Source organism: Lepidochelys kempii, chromosome 6, assembly GCF_965140265.1.
Source record: "Lepidochelys kempii isolate rLepKem1 chromosome 6, rLepKem1.hap2, whole genome shotgun sequence".
NCBI classification, from domain to species: Eukaryota; Metazoa; Chordata; order Testudines; family Cheloniidae; genus Lepidochelys; species Lepidochelys kempii.
Genome location: NC_133261.1, coordinates 87,016,166 through 87,039,725, shown reverse-complemented (window position 1 = coordinate 87,039,725; position 23,560 = coordinate 87,016,166). Strand labels below are relative to the sequence as shown.

At 39.3% G+C, this 23,560-nt stretch overlaps 1 protein-coding gene across 7 annotated transcripts in view; it reads left to right on the top strand.

The window, feature by feature from the left end:
- The window catches only part of BAZ1A (bromodomain adjacent to zinc finger domain 1A), a 115,994-nt gene that overhangs the window by 7,050 nt on the left and 85,384 nt on the right, over positions 1-23,560 (top strand). For all 7 annotated transcript variants that reach the window (XM_073349002.1, XM_073349005.1, XM_073349004.1 and 4 more), the window contains one exon: positions 2,945-3,223. In XM_073349002.1, coding sequence (XP_073205103.1) covers positions 2,945-3,223 — 279 coding nt within the window. The remainder of the gene's footprint in view (positions 1-2,944; positions 3,224-23,560) is intronic.

Sequence of the window (23,560 nt, the reverse complement as noted above, 5' to 3'; positions counted from 1 at the left end):
GGATGCTGCCAAGATTAAATGTAATCAATTTTTTAAAGCGAGAGAGAGGGAGAGATGAAAGGTAGTTTCAGGGACTTTGCTGACTCCTGTGTCTTTGTGACTATTTTGATAGTTTTATAAGTACATTTACTTTTTATGCAAATTATTTTTTCTCCATGCTGATGTGTGGAAAAACCCACACAAAACAAAAGAGTAAACTAACTACAGAGAAACAGGATACACAAAGTGTTGTAGAGTGACTGAAAAAAAAATGTTTTCCTTAGACCTGTTTCTTTCTTGGTAATCTTAGCTTTCACTTATAACAAATTTACTTGTAGATTTTACTTGAGAGATGTGTGGGTTTTTTTTTAAGTTAAAGGTTTCATTTAAATAACGTGTCTGTCCCCACCACTCCTCAGAAAAAGGTAGCAGCCCTGAAAGGGACATTGTCAATTTGATATTTATGTTTCAAGTGAACAAATTTTAAAAAAACTCCAGTTTCTGATAGTGCATCTTTTAAATAGTATATCCTGAAACTTTTTAAAAATAATTTGTTTTAAATTTTTTTTCTGATTTCCTGTTGATAATTCTAAGAATCTCCTTAGCAAAGGAAGAAGTAGGTGATTGACAGGGAAATAGTGGGACTATACACAAAGGCCCCAGCCCTGCAAAGATTTAGTAAATATTCAACTATATGCATTGAAGACTACTCCTAGTGTGTAAATTAAGTGCATGCATTAGTTTTTGCAGAATTGGGGCCAAAGATGCTGCACAAAGTAGAGAAATTGGTGTTCTTTTAAGGAACTTTTCCTAATGTGTGGAAAGCTCCCATTTTGAAGGCATGTGGAGGACTAGCTGGGAGACATGGCCAGACTCTCAATTGTCCTGTAGAGTCTCAGCTTTCATGTACACAGTGTTTGTGTCTAGCTGTTAGACAAGGTTGCAATGCAAGCTTTGAAAAGGTGAAGCAAATGTAAATGATCCACAGATGTCTGCCTGAGTGTGTAAAGAGCCTAAAACAATAGCTCTTAGGTGTGAGCTGCCCCATTCACTTCATTGGGTGCTAACTCAGATGACAATGATAATACTTTAAATGTCATCCTTGTTAACTGTTTCACTCCTCATCAAAGCATTAAAAAAAAAAACAACCAATCACATTATGAAGATGTATACCAGTGTATCCCAAAGTATGGAGTTGACCCTCTCTCTCCTGCACCCCCCCCCCGGGGGGGGGGGATGGGGCATGATAGATTAGCTGGAATGACACAGAAGATGTTAAATTTGTTGTGTGTTTTAATGTATAACAACACATGGTAAGGTTGCAGGAGGGGGGCAGGGCAGGCGGCAATGATTGGTTTCATTATGCTGAAGTGGTCCTCAGCTTTTAAATGTTTAGGAAACACTGCATTAAGGAATGCATATTTAAAGGTACACTATCAGACTGTTAGTTGATCAACAATATGTGATGTATTTTAACAACTATAATCTACTAAATGGCTTTGATTCTACATTAACTTAAAAAAAATCAACTATTTCATCTAGAAATGAATTTAACAAACCACTATTTTTGCCAGGTTCATCAAAAAATGTTGTGATGGGCTCACCCTGCAACAGCTGTTGAATAATCAATACTGTAGAAATTATGCTGGTGTACTAAACAGGAAGTAAACAAGAATAACCATGGTAATTTCAGTATTAATTGGAACACAAGAGGGGAAGAAAAATCAATATTTGCCAAATTGAAAAGGGGGATGGGAAGAATCTGCAGAAAAAATATTTTAATGCTTTTATAAGAGCAATGCAAACAGTGAAAGAACAAAAACTATTTCAAAGAAGTGCTTGGTGTTATTTTTTAACTACCCCATTGATGGGCCAGAACACTCAAAAGCACTCAAGTGTTTTGACTGCTGAAAAGCAAAGTGGAACTTAAATGAAGTAAAACCATTTAAAAAGAAAAAAATTGCAAGACTGTTTTGTACTTGTACAATTTTAGATGCTGATTTTGTAAGCATATACATACAATGGTGGTGTTAAATTTAAACCCATGAGTAGTCTCATTGAACTCAGTGGGACTACTCTGATATATAAAATTACTTGTGTATGTGCGCTTTTTTGCAGGGCCCAAGGGCCTGACACTGCCCAGTTAAAATCAGAGGGAGAGTTTTGCTGCATGTAGACCAGAGGTCTCAAACGCAAATGACCGCGAGGGCCACATGAGGACTAGTACATTGGCCCGAGGGCCGCACCACTGACCATGTCCCCCCACCCTGCTGCCCCAGCCCTGGCCCCACTCCACCCCTTCCATGAGGCCCCGTCCCTGCCCTGCCTCTTTCCGCCCCTGCCCTGCCCCCATTCCAACACCTTCCCTGAACCACGGCCAATGGGAGCTTCGGGGGAGGTACCTGGAGGAGTGGCCACGGCAACACACAGAACCCTGTGCCCCCTGTTCCTCCCCCAGGTCCTGGCCACTTCCCGGAGCGGTGCGTGGCCAGGGTAGGCAGATGGGGAGCCTGCCCTGCCTCCGGTGCTCGCAGGGCCAGAGCTGCTCTAGGTAAACGCAGGGGGGCAGGGAGCTGGCAGGCCACAGAAAATAACCCCGCTTGCTGCGTGTTTGAGACCCCTGATGTAGACTGTAGGGAGAACAGGTTTTGGCCCTACAATAGTAGATTTATCAAGCACTGAAAAATTGAGTTGAACAGAAGTGGCAAAATGACTCTAAGTGTTCCATCATGAAGTGAGAGCCAATAATAATGTGTTCTATATATACTGTGATTACTGTAATTTAAGTCTGGAGATACTACAATCTACAACTTGAACAGAAGCAGTGCAGTGTTTAAATTTTAGACACGTAAAGAGTGTTTTTCACTTAGTTGGTCAAAAACATGTGACACCATATTAACTGTGAATAATCTGTAGGTGTTAGCTAGAATTCTATTCACTCTTTTTCTTTTTTTCTTCATTATAGTGACTTTTTTGAACGCACCATTCTGTGTAACAGCCTTGTATGGAGCTGTGCTGTGACAGGTAAACCTGGACTCACATATCAGGAAGCACTGGAATCAGAAAAGAAAGCCAGACTTAATCTCCAGAGTTTTCCAGAGGCACTCATAGTTCCAGTTCTGTATTTGGCCACCCTTACCCATCGCTCACGACTTCATGAAATCTGTGATGAAATCTTTGCTTATGTCAAAGATCGATATTTTGTTGGTGAAACAGTGGAAGTAGTTAGAAATAATGGTGCAAGGTAAACATATTTTATACATATTATTCATTAAATATGTGTTATTGTATATCTATTTTTATTATTTACTTCATTTATTTATTTTTACAAAACTTGGGGTTATGAATTCTTTAACAAGTTATTTGTAGGACAAGTACAATGTCTCTTGCTAGCTATGTGATTAATGGTGTTTATTGTGTTACTAGTGGCTAGGGTTGGATTCCTGGGATCAGTTTCTAATTCCTTGTCTTGGCAGTTACTGTGATTGCTGGAGGCAGCACATCCAGCCCGTTGGCATTTTTTTCCAGAGCGGTCCTATTGATCCTGAAGTAACATTGATGTGTTTTGAAGGAATTTCCATTCAGCCCTCTGTCCAGGAAGGCCACTGCAGTGCACGGAGTAGGCTGGAGTTTGGGTGGTTTGACATCCATTGATGTCCAGAAAACGTTCTGTGTGATCAGAGGTTACTTGAATGGAACACAGGAAAATTTTTGCAAATTATCATGATTTTTGAGTGGAAAAATGATATAAACATTGGTGAGAAACTGTTCGTTGATGTACTGGGTAACAGATTTACAAACTTTTGGAGTGAGATGTAATTATCAACTAGGGAACATTATGAATGACTGCTAAAAGTTTCCTCAAAGACTTTTTTGATAAGGCTTCTGGAGTGAAGTTGTGTGGAAGTCACCAAATGGTATTTTTGTACCCCATAAGTGGCAAAATTTTAGAAAGAGAAATAAGCAATTTAAGCTGGGTTGTTCAAGTTGTGTAATTGGTAGACAAAAAACACTTCCATTCCAAAAGCATTAGTTTGTTACAGGAACATGCACAGAAAAGTGAGGAATGGTGAGAGAGGGATATAATATTTGGTCATTCCAGGGTGCACGTATTTTCCTATAGGTTTTTTAAGCTGTTTCTGCTCATACTGTATATACGAACATGTTATGTGCTGCTAACAGTGCTTCTTTTTGGTACTATCTTTGTATGAGTTACAGAAGCTTTTAGTTAGGGGAATGAGGGGTGAGACCACTACTATTAAGGGTTTGGAGAAATCCTGAATTTTAAAGGTAATTTTCTCAGATGTGATCACTTTCATTTTTGAATCCATTAGTTTATAGTTAGCTATAAGTGTGTTAGTTGGGTTGAATTTTCCCTTACAGTACATTGTTTTTCTGAAGGGACCAGGAAATGTTCTTAATTTCAAGTCATAAAGTTTTCATTTAAGTCCCAATCCTGCAAAATTTCCACATGCTTAAATTTACACACTGAATAGTTCCCCGGATGGGAATACTCACAGTGTAAATTTAAGCATATGCATACATTTTTGCTGGATTGGGCCTTTGTCCTGTTGGGGGCAAGGCAAGCTTCGCCAGGCCATGAAATAGTCAGACAGCATGACACAGTAGCCTGTGGATGCCCTCAGATCCATGGCAAAACCCTGTGTATGTTAGAGGGGATAGGATCTGCATATTTATTGGAGGCCCGCCCTTTCATGTGATTCCTGACTTTGCCTTTCTTCCATGGCAGTACAGATACGGAAATAGTTGTACTATGTAGTGGAAATAGAATTTTAATCAAATAATTAAAATTCAAGTCCATGTGCTCCAGTGGAATGTTGGCAAATTCAGATGTTTTTGATTTTGCCATATAAGCACTCTCACATTGTCATCTTCTTGGGCCTGCTCTAAACCCCTGACTGATGTAGCTATGCTGGCCTAACCTCAGTGTGGGGGTAGTTATGTCAATGGAAGAATGCTTCCATCAACACATTATTCAGGGAGATGATGTTCCTGCTCCTATATGAAAAACCCCTCTGTCAGTGTAGACTGAATCTATGCTAGGGGATTATGCCGGCACAGCTAGGGTGATGTACCTAAGCTGGTATAGTGTAGATGTACTTTCAGAAGCTCTACCTCTACCCAAAGGTATGTAGTGGGCCCAGTCCTATTTAATATATTCATAAATGATCTGGAAAAAGTGTAAACAGTGAGGTGGCAAAATTTGCAGATGATACAAAACTACTCAAGATAGTTAAGTCCCAGGCAGACTGCGAAGAGCTACAAAAGAATCTCTCAAAACTGGGTGACTGGGCAACAAAATGGCAGATGAAATTCAGTGTTGATAAATGCAAAGTAAGTCACGTTGGAAAACACAATCCCAGCTATACATATAAAATGATGGGATCTAAATTAGCTGTTACCACTCAAGAAAGAGATCTTGGAGTCATTGTGGATAGTTCTCTGAAAACATCCACTCAATGTTCAGCAGCAGTCAAAAAAGTGAACAGAATGTTGGGAATCATTACGAAAGGGATAGATAATAAGACAAAGGTATGGAACTGCTGCTTTATGAGGAGAGATTAATAAGACTGGGGCTTTTCAGCTTGGAAAAGAGACCACTAAGAGGGGATATGATAGAGGTCTATAAAATCATGACTGGTGTGGAGAAATTGGTGTTGTTTACTCTTTCTCATAACATAAGAACAAGGGGTCACCAAATTAAATTAATAGGCAGCAGGTTTAAAACAAACAAAAGGACGTTTTTTTTCACACAACACACAGTCAACCTGTGGAACTCCTTGCCAGAGGATGTTGTGAAGGCCAAGACTATAACAGGGTTCAAAAAAGAACTAGATAAATTAATGGAGGATAGGTCCATCAATGGCTATTAACCAGGATGGGTAGGGATGGTGTCCCTAGCCTCTGTTTGCCAGAAGCTGGGAATAGGCAACAGGGGATGGTTCACTTGATGATTACCTGTTCTGTTCATTCCCTCTGGGGCACCTGTCATTAGCCACTGTCAGAAGAAAGGATACTGGGCTAGATGGACCTTTGGTCTGATCCAGTATGGCAGTTCTCATCTTCTTATGTTTTTACATCACATCATTAGTCTTAGTTGAGCACTAAGTTCTGATGTTGCAAATAATTTGAGCTTGTTTTGTGTGGGGCGCTGATTGGTCTCCTTTGTCTCTTAGTTTTAGACTTTAGGCTTGGCTTAGCTGATGGTCAGAGATTTTCACTCCACCTTCTCTGGATGTCTGGCTCAAGAAAGAGATCAGAATACAACTTCAGGAGGTGGTTGGTGCAAGAGAATGTCCTTTCTTTCTTTCTTTCTTTCTTTCTTTCTTTCTTTCTTTCTTTCTTTCTTTCTTTCTTTCTTTCTTTCTTTCTTTCTTTCTTTCTTTCTTTCCTTCCTTCCTTCCTTCCTTCCTTCCTTCCTTCCTTCCTTCCTTCCTTCCTTCCTTCCTTCCTTCCTTCCTTCCTTCCTTCCTTCCTTCCTTCCTTCCTTCCTTCCTTCCTTCCTTCCTTCCTTCCTTCCTTCCTTCCTTCCTCATGGTTAGTCTTTTGTAGGGTTTAGTGTCCCCTTGCTTTGCCTTGGGGACTACCTTTGTCTAGTTAGGGGTTCTAACATGTTGGCTATAGCCCAGTGTGTACCAATAATCTGGTATCTTGATCTGAAGTCATTGTAGAATATTCCTATCTGAGGTGGACACTTTCTAGCAAAGTGCTTGTGATCACCAACAGAATGTCCTTTTTGAAAGTGGACATGTGAGAGGCCCATGTGAGAAGAAGTTGGCAACACTTTCTATCAAATCGAATAAGGCCAGTTCTCACCTTGCTAAATATAATGTTAATCATCAATTACCCTTTCACACATTTCCATTTGTTTCTTTTGACACCTAGTGAGCATGTGAAAGGAAAATGTTCGGTTGAAAAGTAGATGCATACTTGGTTAATGCAACTACAAAGTTTGCTGCCTTGTTTCTTCACAGGATGAAATTTGGAGTCTTTTTCACATTTCCGTTTAGAGGATAGTGCACTCCTGTAAAATATTTGTTCATGTCACTTTGAGAATAAATTGAAATATAGTGCTATTGTTCTGATCAAATTGCAATATAAGTTTGTCTCTGAATAATTGGATTTGCCTCAGTAAGTGTTACATTTTATCTGAATTTTAATCCTTTAGGAGAATTTTCATTCATTTTTAATACAAAGGTGAATGACTAAAATATGCTTGTTTTTTTTATTAACGCTGGTGCATGAATTAGAATGTGGAACTACAAAATACACTCAGATTTGAGCAAAACTCCTCAAATTAATGTAATCTTTTAAAATGACCAATAAAAAGATTGAATTAAAGGCTGGCAAGAAAAATTTTAGGTAAAAGGTCTGTTTCCACTAAGACCTAAGCCGTTCAGGTTTGTCTACTCTTAAACATATGAGCATGAATTGTGTATTTTGTAAAATTTAACTATTATACATGCACTGAGGCTGATAGGCTAGAATAGTAGTCCTGCATGGCTTATATTGGAGATCAAAATTTAGCTCTTTAAAATGCATGGCAAATAAAGTGCAAAAATCAAGTTACTGCTAAAGTATCTCTCTGTTTGGAGCCATATAATTAAACAGTATAAAGAGACGGGGGACAAGCCATAAGTTATTCCCCTTTTACCGCAGTTGACTGTTAATTTGATTTTGGCCTATACTTTCATAGTATTGTATGGGGGGGTTAAGTGTAGAAGTCCATGTTATGTATAAATCTTTTTATTAATTGTAATATTATTTATGTGTATTTATCCTCTTGTGTAGCTTTGAAATTTAGCCTGAAGCCTAAACTCTTATTGAAAATACGGTTTTCAGACAAAACAGAAATTTACTAAACAAGATCTTTTTTGACCTATATTGCTTTGATCTATTTTAATAAAAAGAAATGTGGCCACAGTCAACCTGTAATCAAATCATACTTTTTTTGTCACTGAGAGTAAGAGAGTATGTTGGGGTGGGGGGTAAGAAAGACACTGTCAGTGGATTTCACTGCTGTTTCCTAGGAGGAAGCACAAGAACATTGAGACTCAAGAATCCTGGGTCCAACTGCAGGTTCTGAAGTATGCTCTAGTTATTACAGACCCTTCTGCCTCTTTTCCGTTCTCTTCCTCCTCCACTCTGGCTCCTATAGCTTCCAGCCTGTCCATGTCTTCCCCTCTGCTCCTCATCCCTTTGCATTTGAGTCAGGCTGCTTCCTCCTCCTCACTGCCATGGTGCCACAGGAGAAACACTGAGAGTTCAGGAGAGACTGTCTCCCTGCTGTTGGTTACTTTGTCTAGCACCACAGCAGTCTCCAGCAGCCAGGAAGAGAAATTGCAGGGAAAGTCCTGCTCTGTCCCTGCAAGCCTCTGAATGGAGTATGCATAATCATTTTCCAGGAGTGATATGTGTCATCTGGCATGTAGGAGCTGCAAAGGAATGGAGCATGCTCACTGCAGACAGAATCTATGAATTTGTAGAGAATTTAGCTGCCAAACAAATGAGCTTCTACTGAGCATGTGCAAACTGCAGTTTTTCAGCGCTTATAAATTGGCCAAATTTAGGCAGATTTTTAGGGGGATGTCAAAAGGCAGCTATGTGTTTTGGTGGATACAGGAGGGGGCCCTCTCCTCCAAATTTTAAGTCCTCGTTCTAAAGCAGGGAGGCACATAGGGTTCTCAGCTAAATAATATTAAGAATTTTGTAAATGAGCAAAACATTTTTACAATTTTTCTGCTAACATAATTGCTGAAAAGACCACCATTTTTGCTGAAGCTTTCAAAAAATCCAGTCTGAGGCAGATACCCAGCATATAAAATTTCTGCCCAGACAATTCAAGCTGGGCAAAATTATAAACCATTATGGAAAATGTTAGGTAACTTTAACTATAGGCATTGCTACCAGTGCTGCCTGTAATTCTGTTATCTTCTAAAACTGTTTGGGATCTGAAATCTTCATATTTTCAAAGCAATTTAGTTTCTTCTTCCTGTTGTTTAAATTCTGTTCCAGTTTTAGTGAAAGAAATGTTTAAAACTAGAATAATATTTACTGCTAAAAGTAATGAATTAAGATATAAAGTTGTGAACTAAAACATTAACAACCTGTATGTCTCACTGAGACAGAAGGAAAACGTTGGCCAGGACACTGGGATTATCCCCAGTTTCTCTGGAAAAATATTCTGGGATCTTAAATTTCCATCTTGCACTTTACCAGAGGAAGGTCTTTTGTTTAACTTCTCACCTAAAGGGTGACATCTCTCACAGTACTAGATCCATTTAGTTCTGCCTTGTGGTGTCAGTACTTATACAGGATATGTATCTAACCAGTTTACTGAATTCTGAGTCCTGGTATGATGCTTGAAACTTGGAACTTTATGGCAAGAGTGACATGCTGCTGGAAATAGCATTGTGCACCCTGGACCAAACTGCAACCAAAATAAAACGTACTATTCTGTAGTTCAACACAGTCCACTGAGCTACGTGGCCTGTTCCTGTTTTCAGTGGAAGCTAGGAGCCAATATACCTTTGAGGATCTGATCCTAGGAGTTATGCTGCTAAATTCAGTGAGGTAGGGTTGGGTCCAAGGTACAGTTTTAATATTTAATTGATTGTAATTAAGCACGAGACTTCTGAGACTTTGGTATTACAAACAATATAGTGGCCTCCTTTGCTGGGGTGAATAAATCGGTAGTCTATAAGTCATCATAAATCTATAGGGCCATTGGCACTGATTTGGGTGGTGAAATTGTTGTGCAACCTGCATTTTAGTTCTTCTTAGTTTTTCTCAAATGTAATTTATACAGTGCCCTCACCTTGCCCATTGAGGCACATGGGATACTGTACAACAATAACAATATAACTTAATTTATAATAAACACCCCTAAACCAAAATTAGATAGAAGGGTTACTAGAATGAGTGGGGAAGGGAGTAAAGGGAAAGACTTGCATAGAACAGCTGTCCATTATCAAGGGGGAATAAATTTTATATTCTATCTGGTCACTAGATTACAGAAAGAATGATTGCTTGCTGACCTTAGGCAAACAATGCTAGAGTGCAGATATCCAACAGACTAAGGCTTAAGTGAAAGTAGTGCTTTTGAAAAGTGCTAGATTAATAGCACTGGTAAATTAAGTTCTCTGTTAGGAAGATCTGTATTGCCATATCTAATCAGATCAGAGGTCTGTCTAGTCCAATATCCTGTCTTTGACACTGACCAATATCAGAACAACAGTCAAGAAATTAGTGGATAATTATGAAGTAACCTGCCCAGCGGTAAAGTTTCTTTCTAAGCTCTCCCAGGGATTGGCTTGTGCCCTGAAGCATGAGGTTTATATCTTTTTTTTTTTTCTTTTAAAGATTATTCTTAGAACAGTAGAAATGGTGTGAAGGCTTTCTGTCATCATGCAGCCAATATGATCAACCATGATCTGGAGGGATGGGGGAGAAAGGACCATTTATATACAATGAGAACATAGTTTGTTTTCTAAGCCTATTCATTAATTGGCACTCTGCTTAAACTGGCAACAGTGGCCAATTGTGGTTTGTGTTATGTGATTGTATGTACCTGTCCACTGGGATCTAGGCTAACTTCACATAGGCCACCAAATAGCTATGGGACAAAAGTGTCTTTTAGGCACTATTGAACTATGGAGGATTTAAATCTGTGGCCTGGAAGTGAAAGGTTCTATGCCCCGTTATTAACTAATGTCCAACCCTTTGAAAATCTGGATGGCGGTTTTGTTTTTCTCTGAAAAATAGGCTAACAGGAATTCTTGATTGGTCTGTCAAGAGGCAGGAACTGTATGAGTAGATCCCATTGATAAGTCTGAAAATTTGCCTTTTCCATGTAGTTGCAGATCCATCAGCCATCCCTGCAACCCTCATAGAGAGGGTTGCACTAGAAACAGCAGTTGCTGTTGCATTGGCCACAAAGTGGTTCCAAGACTTAGAATCATAGAATAATAGAATCATAGAATATTAGGGTTGGAAAGGACCTGAGGAGGTCATCCAGTCCAATCCCCTGCTCAAAGCAGGACCAACACCCACAAAATCATCCCAGCCCAGGGCTTTCTTAAGCCGGGCCTTAAAAACCTCTAAGGATGGAGATTCCACCACCTCCCTAGGTAACCCATTCCAGTGCTTCACCACCCTCCTAATGAAATTTTGTTTCCTGATATCCAACCTAGACCTCCCCCGCTTCAACTTGAGACCATTGCTCCTTGTTCTGTCATCTGCCACCACTGAGAACAGCCTAGCTCCATCCTCTTTGGAACCCTCCTTCAGGTAGTAGAAGGCTGCTATCAAATCTCCCCTCATTCTTCTCTTCTGTAGACTCAATAACCCCAGTTCCCTCAGTCTCTCCTCGTAAGTCATGTGCTCCAGCCCCCTAATAATTTTTGTTGCCCTCCGCTGGACTCTCTCCAATTTGTCCACATCCCTTCTGTAGTGGGGGGACCAAAACTGGACGCAGTACTCCAGGTGTGGCCTCACCAGTGCCGAATAGAGGGGAACAATCACTTCCCTCAATCTGCTGGCAAAACTCCTACTAATACAGCCCAATATGCCCTTGCCCTTCTTGTCAACAAGGACACACTGCTGACTCATATCCAGCTTCTCTTCCACTGTAAATTCCAGGTCCTTTTCTGCAGAACTGCTGCTTAGCCATTAGATTTGAGAGGAGGGAGGATACTGTTGCCTTCCCCCAGCTATTGCAGAACTTTCTCTCATCTCGTGTTCTGTGGAGAGTAATTTCCTCCAAATTGGTGACTTCTTTAAAATGTGAACAGATGTTTAATTTATGGTTCACAATCATTAGCTACATGTATAGACAAATATATAGTAGATGAATATGTATACCTTTTACAAAACAGTATTTGTAATGTTAATTCTTTATTCACTTTTGCTAAGGCTGGAGTTCACACAACAGATTAGAACACTGCAGAATTTTGAACTCTGGTTGTCTTAAAATGTAAGCTGTTGTGTTTTTGGCTGTTAAGTAGCTTGCTGAATTAGGACCTGGAAGCACCTGTATAACTTTAAGTACTTCAGTAGTCCCAAAGTACTCTGCTGGATTGGGACTTTCGACTCTTAAGCTATTTTATTTTTAAAGCTTTGCTGCTCATAGACTGGAAGTGGCCAACCTCCAATGTCTCTTCTAAACTGATTTAATAGAATTTACTGTAGATTCCCAGAAAATGAATTCTGTATACATAAGAATAATTGTTATATGGAAGAGAGAGCAGTGCTGTTCTTTTCTAACTTATCTCCTCAATCTTTGTGTCTCATTTATTTTCTCACATGGAAGTTTTATGAAGTACCTAATAGACAGAGGATGCAACTGTAGTAGCCAAAGATAGGTAAAATGAGTGAGCCACACTATCCAGGTGAGAAGTCAGTTCCCTTTTCCTCTTCCCCTAGCTTCTGGGAAGTATGAGGATGCTGGGAATCTTACCAGAGTGCTGCCCCTACATCCTGATTGGTGTTCCATCTTTTGTGTCTGCCTCTAGGTAGCCGGTGTCTGATAATTATAGAACCTGCTGCAAGAGAGAAGCAGAATCTCTTTGCTCTCCTGTTTTTCTCTCATCCCATCCCAGAGCCTCCTGGCTACTACTTCATATGTATGTGTTTGCTGCTCTACTTTTATCACTACTTTTGACCTCCCAGACTCTGGTGTTGTGTCCTCTTCCTAAGTGAATAGCTGCAGTGCTTGCCTCTGATGCTGTTCATACCCTTATCAATCAGGAGCAGGTTGAAACTGACTGGTTATCAATGGTTCACTATCAAACTGGAAGGGCATATTTAGTGTGGTACCACAGGGGTCAGTCCTGGATCTGTTACTGTTCAGTATTTTCATTAATGACTTGGATAAGGCAATGAAAAATATGCTTATAAAATTTTCAGATGATACCAAGCTGGTATGGATTGCAAGCACTTTGGAGGACATGATTAGAATTCATGACAACTTTGACAAATTGGAGAATTGGTCTGAAATCAACCAGATGAAATTCAATAAAGACGAGTGCAAAGTCCTTTGCTTAGGAAGAAAAAAATCAAATGCACAACTACAAAATGGGGAAAAAACTGGCTAGGTGGTAGAACTGCTGAAAAGGATAAGGAGGTTATAGTGGATCACAAATAGAATATGAGTCAACAATGTGATACTAGTGAGAAAAAGGCTAATGTCATTCTGGAGTGTATTAACAGGAGTGTCATATGTAAGACAAAGAAGGTAATTGTCCTGCTCTGCTTGGCGCTGGTGAGGCCTCAGCTGGAGTATCATGTCCAGTTCTGGGTGCCACACTTCATAAAGATGTGGATAAACTGGAGAGAGTCCAGAGGAGAGCTACAAAAATGTTAAAAGGTTTAGATAACCCGACCTACAGGAAGGGTTACAAAAAGTGGCCATGTTTAGACCTAAGAACAGAATATCGAATGGGGACCTGATGGCCTTCAGATATGTTAAGGGATGCCATAAATAGGTTGCAGATCAGTTGTTCTCCATGTCCACTGGAGGTAGGACAGGAAGTAAACAGCTCAATCTGCAGCAAGGGAGATTTAGGTTGGATATTAGGAAATACTTGAAAACTATGTGTATAGTTAAGCACTGGAATAAGATTTCAAGGGAGATTGTGGAATCTCATCATTGGAGTTTTTTAAGAACAGGTTAGACAAACACCAGTCAGGGATGGTTTAGGTATACTTGGTCTTGCCTCAGGGGGCTGAACTAGATAACTTCTTGAGTTCCCTTTCAGTCCTACATTTCTGAGATTTTGTGTATGCTGGTAAGCATTATATGTATCCAAATAATGGTGGGTTGCAGGAAAAATCAATTGCTGGTATTCCACAAAGGTTCACTCCAGAAAAATCTTAACGGTGACCTGCAAAGGAAAACAGTTTGTGACCATTTTTTGCCTCAAAGGCCCAAAGAATTTTTTTTTTAAAGTAATTTTCTGCTAAACACCTCTTTTGTATCCATATAACTCTTTCAGTTAGGGGTACAGTTTTTCTTTTTAACCAAAATAATTATACTGGTACCATCCTTAATTTGGACTCAGTTCTATGATATACAGGTGCCGTGTACCAGTATAGCTTATTCCCTTTCCCAGGGGGAACTAAGCTATACCAGTAAAGTAATTTTTATATAAATATATCTTGTTTTTCTTCTTACTGTAAATTTTAAGACCTGGTTCTCAATTATAATAAGACCAAGCTCATGATTTTTGGGAAGGACTCTCTGCAAATTGAGTGGAAAATAGAAGGGCACATAAGAACGGCAATACTGGATCAGACCGAAGGTCCATCTAGCCCAGTATCCTGTCTTCTGACAGTGTCCAATGCCAAGTGCTTCAGAGGGAATGAACAGAACAGGTAATCCTCAAGTGATCCATCCCCTATCACCTATTCCCAGCTTCTGGCAAACCAGAGGTAAGGGACACCATCCCTGCCCATCATGCTTACCTTGTAAAACAAGTCTCTGTTTTTACTTATTTAGGGAGAAAGTTTATCATTTGGGCTGTTGGTTCCCTTATTATAAAGACTTAAAACAAAAGGTCCTTAGCTCTGCTCAAAGGATGCTCTGTTTTACCCTCTCATATGGTGGGAACAGAGTAGCTCCAGCGCTAAGAATTTTTAATGCTAAAATAATATTGCAGAAGATTGATTTAAAGGCCAAATTTCAAATCCATTCAAAATAATTTTGTAGGAGACTTTTAATTCTCCCAAATTCTACCCCATCTTGTTTTTACATGCTGAGGTGGGTGTTTTTTCTGTCAGTAGTACAGTTTGTATTGCTTTTCTTATATTTTGTTCTAAAATATGAACTCTTCCAGATTATAGATTGCTCCATCTTTGTCTTCAGGAGATGGAGGAGCAACCTGTGTACGCCTTATTTCCCTGGTATAGGACCTTTATTATAGCTAAGTTGGGTTTTTCTGTTACCCACTTATTGTCTATATCTTTTAATCAACATAATCAACTACTTAAACAAAGAAAAGGAGTACTTGTGGCACCTTAGAGACTAACCAATTTATTTGAGCATAAGCTTTCGTGAGCTACAACTCACTTCATCGGATGCATACTGTGGAAACTGCAGAGGGCATTATATACACAGAGACCATGAAACAATACGTCCTCCCACCCCACTCTCCTAAGAGTGAGTTTGTGTGTGAGGGGGCGGAGGGTGAGAAAACCTGGATTTGTGCTGGAAATGGCCCAACTTGATTATCATACACATTGTAAGGAGAGTGATCACTTTAGATAAGCTGTTACCAGCAGGAGAGTGGGGTGGGAGGAGGTATTGTTTCATGGTCTCTGTATATATAATGTCTTCTGCAGTTTCCACAGTATGCATCCGATGAAGTGAGCTGTAGCTCACGAAAGCTTATGCTCAAATAAATTGGTTAGTCTCTAAGGTGCCACAAGTACTCCTTTTCTTTTTGCGAATACAGACTAACACGGCTGTTACTCTGAAACCTGTCATTATACTTAAACAAAGAGTGGCTGTTATTATCCAACAAGAAGATTTGGCTATTATTCATGATTCTAAGTTTGCCTTTTGGTTTTCTACTTTGAAAGATAGCTCTTGTTTTTGAACCATATTTGAATGAGTTATCAAATCCTCCTATACGTAAGGCATGCTCAGTTAAGATTGCAAACCATGGAAACTGTTGTCCTTAAAGGTAGAAAAGTTTCTTTGCATCTTCATTTTTGCCCACGTAAATATGGAACATTAGAAGATCTATGTCATTAGCTTTTAAATTTCAGAATTTTCCAGCTTCTGAGAGCATGCTGGATTTCACCTCTTTTGTGTGTTTTTTTTTTTTTTTTAAGAATCTTTATCACCTTCTTAAAAGGTAATGGTTTTAATATTTTCTCAATCCCCTGTTGTAATTAAATCAGTGGCAATTTTTGTCCTGTTAACATTGTGCTAAGGAAAAGAGTTTTTACTAAGTTCTGATTGATATTTTCATGTATTATATCGATGTTGCTGTTGTTTTAGATAGTGTATGTTTTTCTTTTTGTATTTGTGAAACACATATATGTCATATGCAATCTAATAAAATTGGATTATACACAATATCTGATCTTTAAGGAAAAGTTAAATGAACTGGGAAAGTTTAGTCTTGAGAAAAGAAGACTGTGGGGAACCTGATAACCTCAAATATGTTAAGGGTTATAATAAAGAGGACTGTGATTAATTGTTCTCTTAAGGTAGGATTAACAGTAATGGTCTTAATTTGCAGCAAGGGAGGTTTAGGTGAGATATTAGGAAAAATTTTCTAACTATAAGGATAATTAAGTACTGGAATAGCCTTCCAAGGGAGTTTGTGGAATCCTGTCACTGGACATTTCTAAGAAGAGGTTGGACAAACACCTGTCTGGGTTTACTTGGTCCCGCGTCTTGAGGTCCCTTTCGTCTGTACATTTCTGTGATTCTTTTCAGTTCAGAACTGTCCAAAGAATTCTGAATAGCAAACAAACAAATATCAATTTACATTCTGTTGCTGCTTTACAAAACTAGGAGCAGCAATGATACTGAAGCTGTTTGCCTGTAGAGTCAGGAAGACCGTATTCCATTAGTTTACTTTCTGCTCATATTTAGAAGATTCTTTGCAGTCTTAAGGGTTAGAAACTTTTATTTTAATATAATGAAAACTAATAGTGTACTTAGATTTTTCAGAAAGCCTTTGACAAGGTCCCTCACAAAATGCTCTTAAGCAAAATAAGCTGTCATGAGATAAGAGGGAAGGTCCTCTCATGGATCAGTAACTGGTTAAAAGATAGGAAACAAAGGGCAGGAATAAATGGTCACTTTTCAGAATGGAGAGAGATAAATAGTGGTGTCCCCCAGGAATCTGTACAAGGAGCAGTACTGTTCCACATACTCATAAATGATCGGGAAAAAGGGGGAAACAGGTGGCAAAATATGCAGACGATACAAAGTTACTGAAGATAGTTAAGTCCAAAACTGATTGTAGAGAGTTACAAAGGGACCTCACAAAGCTGGGTGACTGGGCAACAAAATGGCAGATGAAATTCAGTGTTGATAAATGCAAAGTAATGCACACTGGAAAACATAATCACAGCTATAAATATAAAATGATGGGGTCTAAATTAGCTGTTACTACTCAAGAAAGAGATCTTGGAGTCATTGTGGATAGTTCTCTAAAAACATCCACTCAATGTGCAGTGGCAATCAAAAAAGCTAATAGAATATTGGGAATCATTAGGAAAGTGATAGATAGTAAGACAGAAAATACCATATTGCCTCTATATAAATCCATGATATGCCCCACATCTTGAATACAGTGACCAGATCTGGTTGCCCCATCTAAAATATATATATATTTATTAGAGTTGGAAAAGGTACAGAAAAGGGCAACAAAAATGATTAGAGGTATGGAACAGCTTCCATATGAGGAGAAATTAATAAGACTGGGACTTTTCAGCTTGGAAAAGGGATGACTAAGAGGGGGATATGACAGAGGTCTATAAAATGAGGACTGGTGTGGAGAAAGTAAATAAGGAAGTGTTATTTACTTCTTTGCATATCATAAGAACTAGAGGTCACCAAATGAAATTAATAGACATCAGGTTTAAAACAAACACAAAAGGAAGTATTTCTTTGCACAGTGCAGTGAACCTGTAGAACTCTTTGCCAGAGGGTGTTGTGTACACCAAGACCGTAACAGGGTTAAAAAAAAACTAGATAAATTCATGGAGGATAGGTCCATCAATGGCTGTTAGTCAGGATGGGCAGTGATGCAAAGCCATGCTCTGAAGTGTCCGTAACCTCTGTTTTCCAGAAGTTGGGAATCAGCTACAGGGACTGGATCACTTGATGATTACCTGTTCTGTTCATTCCCCCTGAAACACCCAGCATTGGCCACTTTTGGAAGACAGAATACTGAGCTAGATGGATCATTGGTCCGACCCAGTATGGCTATTCTTATGTTCTTAAACTTTAGATTCTGCAGAAGTTGCTGGCACTTGCCTGGGAAAACTTCCATTTACTGTGGAGAAGTGAATTTCTGAAGTCCTGATAATAAAGCTAATACAGTGCCTGTGAAAAGTGTAATTGATAGCACTGGAAAGCAGATTCTTTCCACAGGACTCATACAGCCTTCAGTCTTTCTCCATTGCCATTCAATATACCTCACTTCAGTTCTGGAAGTACCATGTCTAAGGAGCTCAACTTCCATGACTTACATTTTTGGGATGCTTCTTTTTATTCTGTTGACTAGTAGCAATTATGATGAGACGGTTTATGTAAGGTCCACTAGAATAAGACCCCACACCTTATTTCATGTAGGCCATTGAACAGCTGTTAATTAGTACTGACTTTTGGTTATTGCTAACCTGGATGGCAATATGTATCAATCCTGGTCTATATATAGTTTTTGTACCAGTATAACTTCGTTGGTTAGTGATGTGTTTTTTTTGTTTTTTTTTAAAACTGATACAGTTATAGCCCCACAAATCACATTGTGGATGCAGTTATACTGGTATAAAGGTGCCCTGTACTGGTATAACTTGTTCCCCTTGCTGTGTGGGAATAAACTATGCTAATATAACCATGTATATACTGGTACTGTATAGCTGCATCCACATAAAGAAGGTTGTGTCCTTTTAATTTTGGTATAGTTAAAGCAGTACCAATTTTGTGTGTAGACAAGGTCTCATTGTCGTAGAAGTGAAAGGGCCAGTATCTCACTAAATCCCCTGATCCAGCCAGTCCCATTTAAGCAGCCCTATCTACTAGTCAGGTAGTATTACTTGAAACAAAGTTTTTATCTTAGTATTCAATGAAAACTAAAACATGAAAGGAATCACAATCACACTTTTAGTGCAAACATGTGAATTTCTACACTTACCAAAAATTCTCTTTTTGCTTTTAATAAGATTTTAACTGTAGTATATTATAGCTAGTTATTAAATGGTGAAGTTACTCTTACATTTGTAGCTATCTGTTTGTGAATTATTGGGTTGAAATTAATTTTTGTTCATAATGGTTTGGTACTATTAGGAAGTGTGTGTCTTTTTGATTTTAACATTTGGAATAATTTAAGTGGAAGGAACACCAGATTCTTTCTTTTGTCTATTTAGGAGATTTTTAAAAGTGGATTTAATCTTGCTTCTGGCTCTCTATTCATTAATGCCCCATTTATATTAAAACTTGCCATCAAAATAACTTGTGGTATTTACACAGAACTGAACAATATTTCTCTGAGATTCAGGATTCTTGGCTCAAAATGATTTTTTCAGGTTCTCATTTTGTGGTGTTGTACCAATTTATTACGAGGTATATGGAAACAAATTTAATATGCACTCTGGACTCTGACAAGAGACTCTTTCTGAATTACTGACTTTTAAATTATACTGTTAACATAATAAAATGCCAGATTATTATTTGTATCCCAGTAGCACTTAGGAAGCCACAACTAGATCAAGGCCCTGTTGCGCTGAATGAGTATAGACAGAGACAGTCCCTCCTCTAAAGACCTTAGAATTCTAGGACCTGATCCTGCAACTGCCTTTATACAGACAGGCCCTGCACTCTTGCAGAGCCCTTTTGACTTTGGTGGGACTCCCCTGGGATGCAGGGGTTTGCTTGTGCAATCATTTGTAGGATCAAGGCTTTAGTTTGACAAGATAAGACATAACAGGTGCTTGAAGCAAATGAACAGTGTGAAAAGAGGATGGGGAACAGTAATACAAGCTATGCGAATATAAAACTATGCTCAGATGCCTTTTATAAGGAAAGCACAGATTCTTCAAATAAAATGTACCTGTACTAAAAATGTATCATGTTAAGGGCAGTTATTTGTTAAAGAAAAAGGAATATGAAAAGGTGAGTAGTGTTTTAAATGAATGAGAACTCTGCCACCTCCAGCATTCAAAAATTTGACCTCATGAACTGTCCTACAAAAGTTATTTCCAATTAGATATTTTGGATATCCTGTTTCATAGCTTTTTAGCAAATTGTGCATTCATATATATGTACCTACACCGTGCAGCCACACTTGAAGAATTCTAACCCTGCATGTCCTGGTACTTGGAATTTTTAATGTGCACGTGTAAGTGTTTTCACTGCAAAGCACAGGTACCTGAGTGCAAGGTACAGTCCCAGCTGAAAATACAGCTCAAAAAGTCAATTTCATGATAACTTAAACCTGTATGTTTTGAGGAGATTTAGAACTCCTGTAATATATTCTGCTAAAAGATAGTATTCAGTAACACTTTAGAACAAATGTTATTTAAAATCCTTTATTCTAAATGCACTTTTTTTGTGCATCAACCTATTAACTACCTAAATATATGTTCTTTTAAATGGATTATTTTTCTGCTCTACAAAAAGAGAACTACTTTCCTATGGGGCGAATAAAAATAAATATGCAGGGCCCCCTCCAACTCCTGATGTGGCCCTGTATTCAGAAATCAGTGAAGATCTGCTCACTGTGGCCAGATCTGCTCACTGTGGCACTGACTTTGGCACTAGTGATGTCATCTTCACTGATATCCTTTCCGGCACCAGAGGCACCTCCTTTGGTGCCAAGAGCTTTTCTGGCACCAGCCTTATCTCAGGCACTGCTGCCTTCAGTGGCCTTCAAGTTTTAGTTGGTGCCCGTTTAGCCAGAACTGTTGGCACTGGCATTGGAACCACTATGTTTGCAAGAGGAATGGTATCAGATAAATAGGAAGAAACTCCTTCAGAGGAAACAGAGCAGTCACTCATTGATGGATATACTGAGGTCAAATCTCCTGAAGACTGAATAAGTTTGTAGTTTTGTTGGTCTCTTCCCCGATTAAACAATAGCAGTTTCAAGAGCTTATGGGAAGAATGACTAATACCCTCCATCTCCAGACAGGAGTTCCAGCACCAGAAACATCTGATTTCCTTTTTGATACTATGGAATGACAGGCAAAGGATAAAATTACACTCCCAACTATTTCAGACCTACTAAATCCAAGGACATCTGGCACTCTCCCATTTCTTCACCACTGATGTAGAAGACGACTAATCAGATGTACCAAGTAAACTTGTAGGGCCACTGATTTTTGTTACAGCATCATTCAGCAAATTCTATAGTAGTCTTTGCAGACCAGGAAATTGGCTAGAGCAGCAAGGTATCCCTTTCTTTTCCCTTAGGGCTTGTCTACACTTAACAGTGCTGCAGCGGTGCAGATGTGCTGCTGTAAGTACTTAGTGAAGATTCTACCTACGCCAATGGGAGAGATTCTCCCATTGATGTAGGTAGTCCACCTCCCCGAGAGGTGGTAGCTATGTTGATGGGAGAAGTCCTCCCCTCTGTGTAACGCTGCCTGTACTGGGAGTTAGGTTGGTATAACTGCATCATTCAGGGGTGTGGATTTTCAACACCCCTGAGCAACGTAGTCATACTGACATAAGTTTGTAGTGTAGACCAGGGCTTAGATAGTGAAAGTCGCAGACTGGATGGTTTTGGGAAAAAAGTTGATTCTTCCTCCTTATTGGGTTTCTGTGTGGCAAACTGCATATCCTGATACACCTAAGCAGTTTGGGACTTCACTAACTCTATTTTGGACTCCTTTCTGGAGGAACAAAGGGAAGCTGTAAAAAAATGTTTGTCACTGAGGGTAGAATGTTAGATATTCATTGAGACTATCATATGATACCTCAGATATGGCTAGCGCAATGGCCACTAGCATAGTTATGGGGCGATATTCTTGCCTCGGATCACTGGCCTTGCTCTGGAATCATGAGAATAATGAAGACGTCCTCTTTGAAGGGTCAGGTCTTTTTAGTAATGAAATGGATGAGTCCGTAGAGAGGATTAAAACCGAGAGTGTCACCCCACCTCGTTCCCCTCTGCTCTTAACTCCTATAGGACTTTCCCAGCTCTTATCTGCCTCAAAGAAGGTCTCCTATACTGCTTTCTAGTTCCATAGATGGTCTCCTTTACAGCAGCAGAGCATTCAATGTCGGAAAAGATTCCAGTCATCTGCTCCATCCAAGGCTGCTTCTTCAAAAAGGCCACAGCACATATTCTGTTCATTCTTTTACTAAGCATTTTACTCATGCTTCAGTGTTTGATTTGGTAAAATGGTGCTACAGTTTGTATTTAGTTAGAACTCCTCTTTGCACCTTCTTTTGATGGGGGGCGGAGGGGCACCACTTTGAAACAGGAGTAGATCAAAGTGCATTAAGGAGTGTGTGTCAGCAGGGTCCAAATGGACAGTTAGTGTGTGGCAGGCTTGTGCGGGATAGATTCACACCCCAGTTGCTGCAAGTTAAATGTTCATATTGACAAGCCCTAAAACTTTAAGTGTGTTCCTGTGCATGCATCCAACAAAGTGGGTATTCACCCACGAAAGCTTATGCTCCAATACGTCTGTTAGTCTATAAGGTGCCACAGGACTCTTTGCCGCTTTTACAGATCAAGACTAACACGGCTACCCTTCTGATACCTGTGCAGCAAGTTGCTTTTATCTTAGCAGCTTTACTGGCCCTGTTCCAAATCATTTTGAAGACAGTGGAAAGATTCCTAATGACTTCAATGGGGTTTGGATCTGGCCTTCCATTTTCAGTGTTTGTAAAATGCATGTCACTGTAGTTACTGCTGACCATACTAGAATTTAAAGAGAGAAACTTAATTAACTCAAATAATTGATGTGACTTAAAAAACCATGTATTTTGTAACTTTTAATGCAAGATGAGGAAGAAAAAATGTCTTTCATTTAGTTAACCCATGCTCTTCTTTACCTGGCTCATGCTGAAGCTATCCTTATTTTAGAAAGCAGTGTTTTAAATTAGGGGGCTGTTTTTGAGAGTTTGCTACTTGCCTTCACAATCACATTTTTATTTGGTATTCATCTGTTTTCTTTTATCTGCATATAATATAAAATAGGATAGATAACTAAGGCTACAATTTTGTCACAGAAATTTTCAGTAAATTTCACGGCATAGGTGAAGGAAGAAAATGAAAAGTCACAGAAAGATCTCCAAATGTAGTTTTCATCTGCTGTTCTTAAGGAAGAGCTATACTTTTTCCCCACTTCTAAAGAAACTGAATCAAATTTATCAAAAATTATGTTTAATCCTTGTTGCTACTATGAAATATTACATTAACGCTCCCCCCCCAAAAAAAACATTTAAAGAGTAACTTTTGTTGTTTGTAGAAAATTTCATAATAAAATAAGTAAATAACAAAGAATTGACACCAAAGAGAATACTGTTGGGGCTGCGGGGGAGGTGGTGAGGAGGGAAAGAGTGGATTATATACTGGATGTGCTGAAAGGTGAGACCCAGGGGGAGAGAGGAGGCATGATTGGAAAGTGAGCCCTCCCCATAGTGGTGGCTCCTGTCCTGTGGGGCTGTAGGCTCTCCACTCCATGCGTTGTGTGACCTGGAGCATGTGGTCACAACACCATTCAGATTTGGCACGTCCATGCACAAATCTCCATCTGCGGGTGCTGGAAGGACTGCAAAGCCGGGGGGGGGGGTAGGGAATCTCTCCCTCGCCCTTACCTTACCCTCCCTGCTGGTGAGCCCAAGACCCTCTGGTGATGGGTCCAG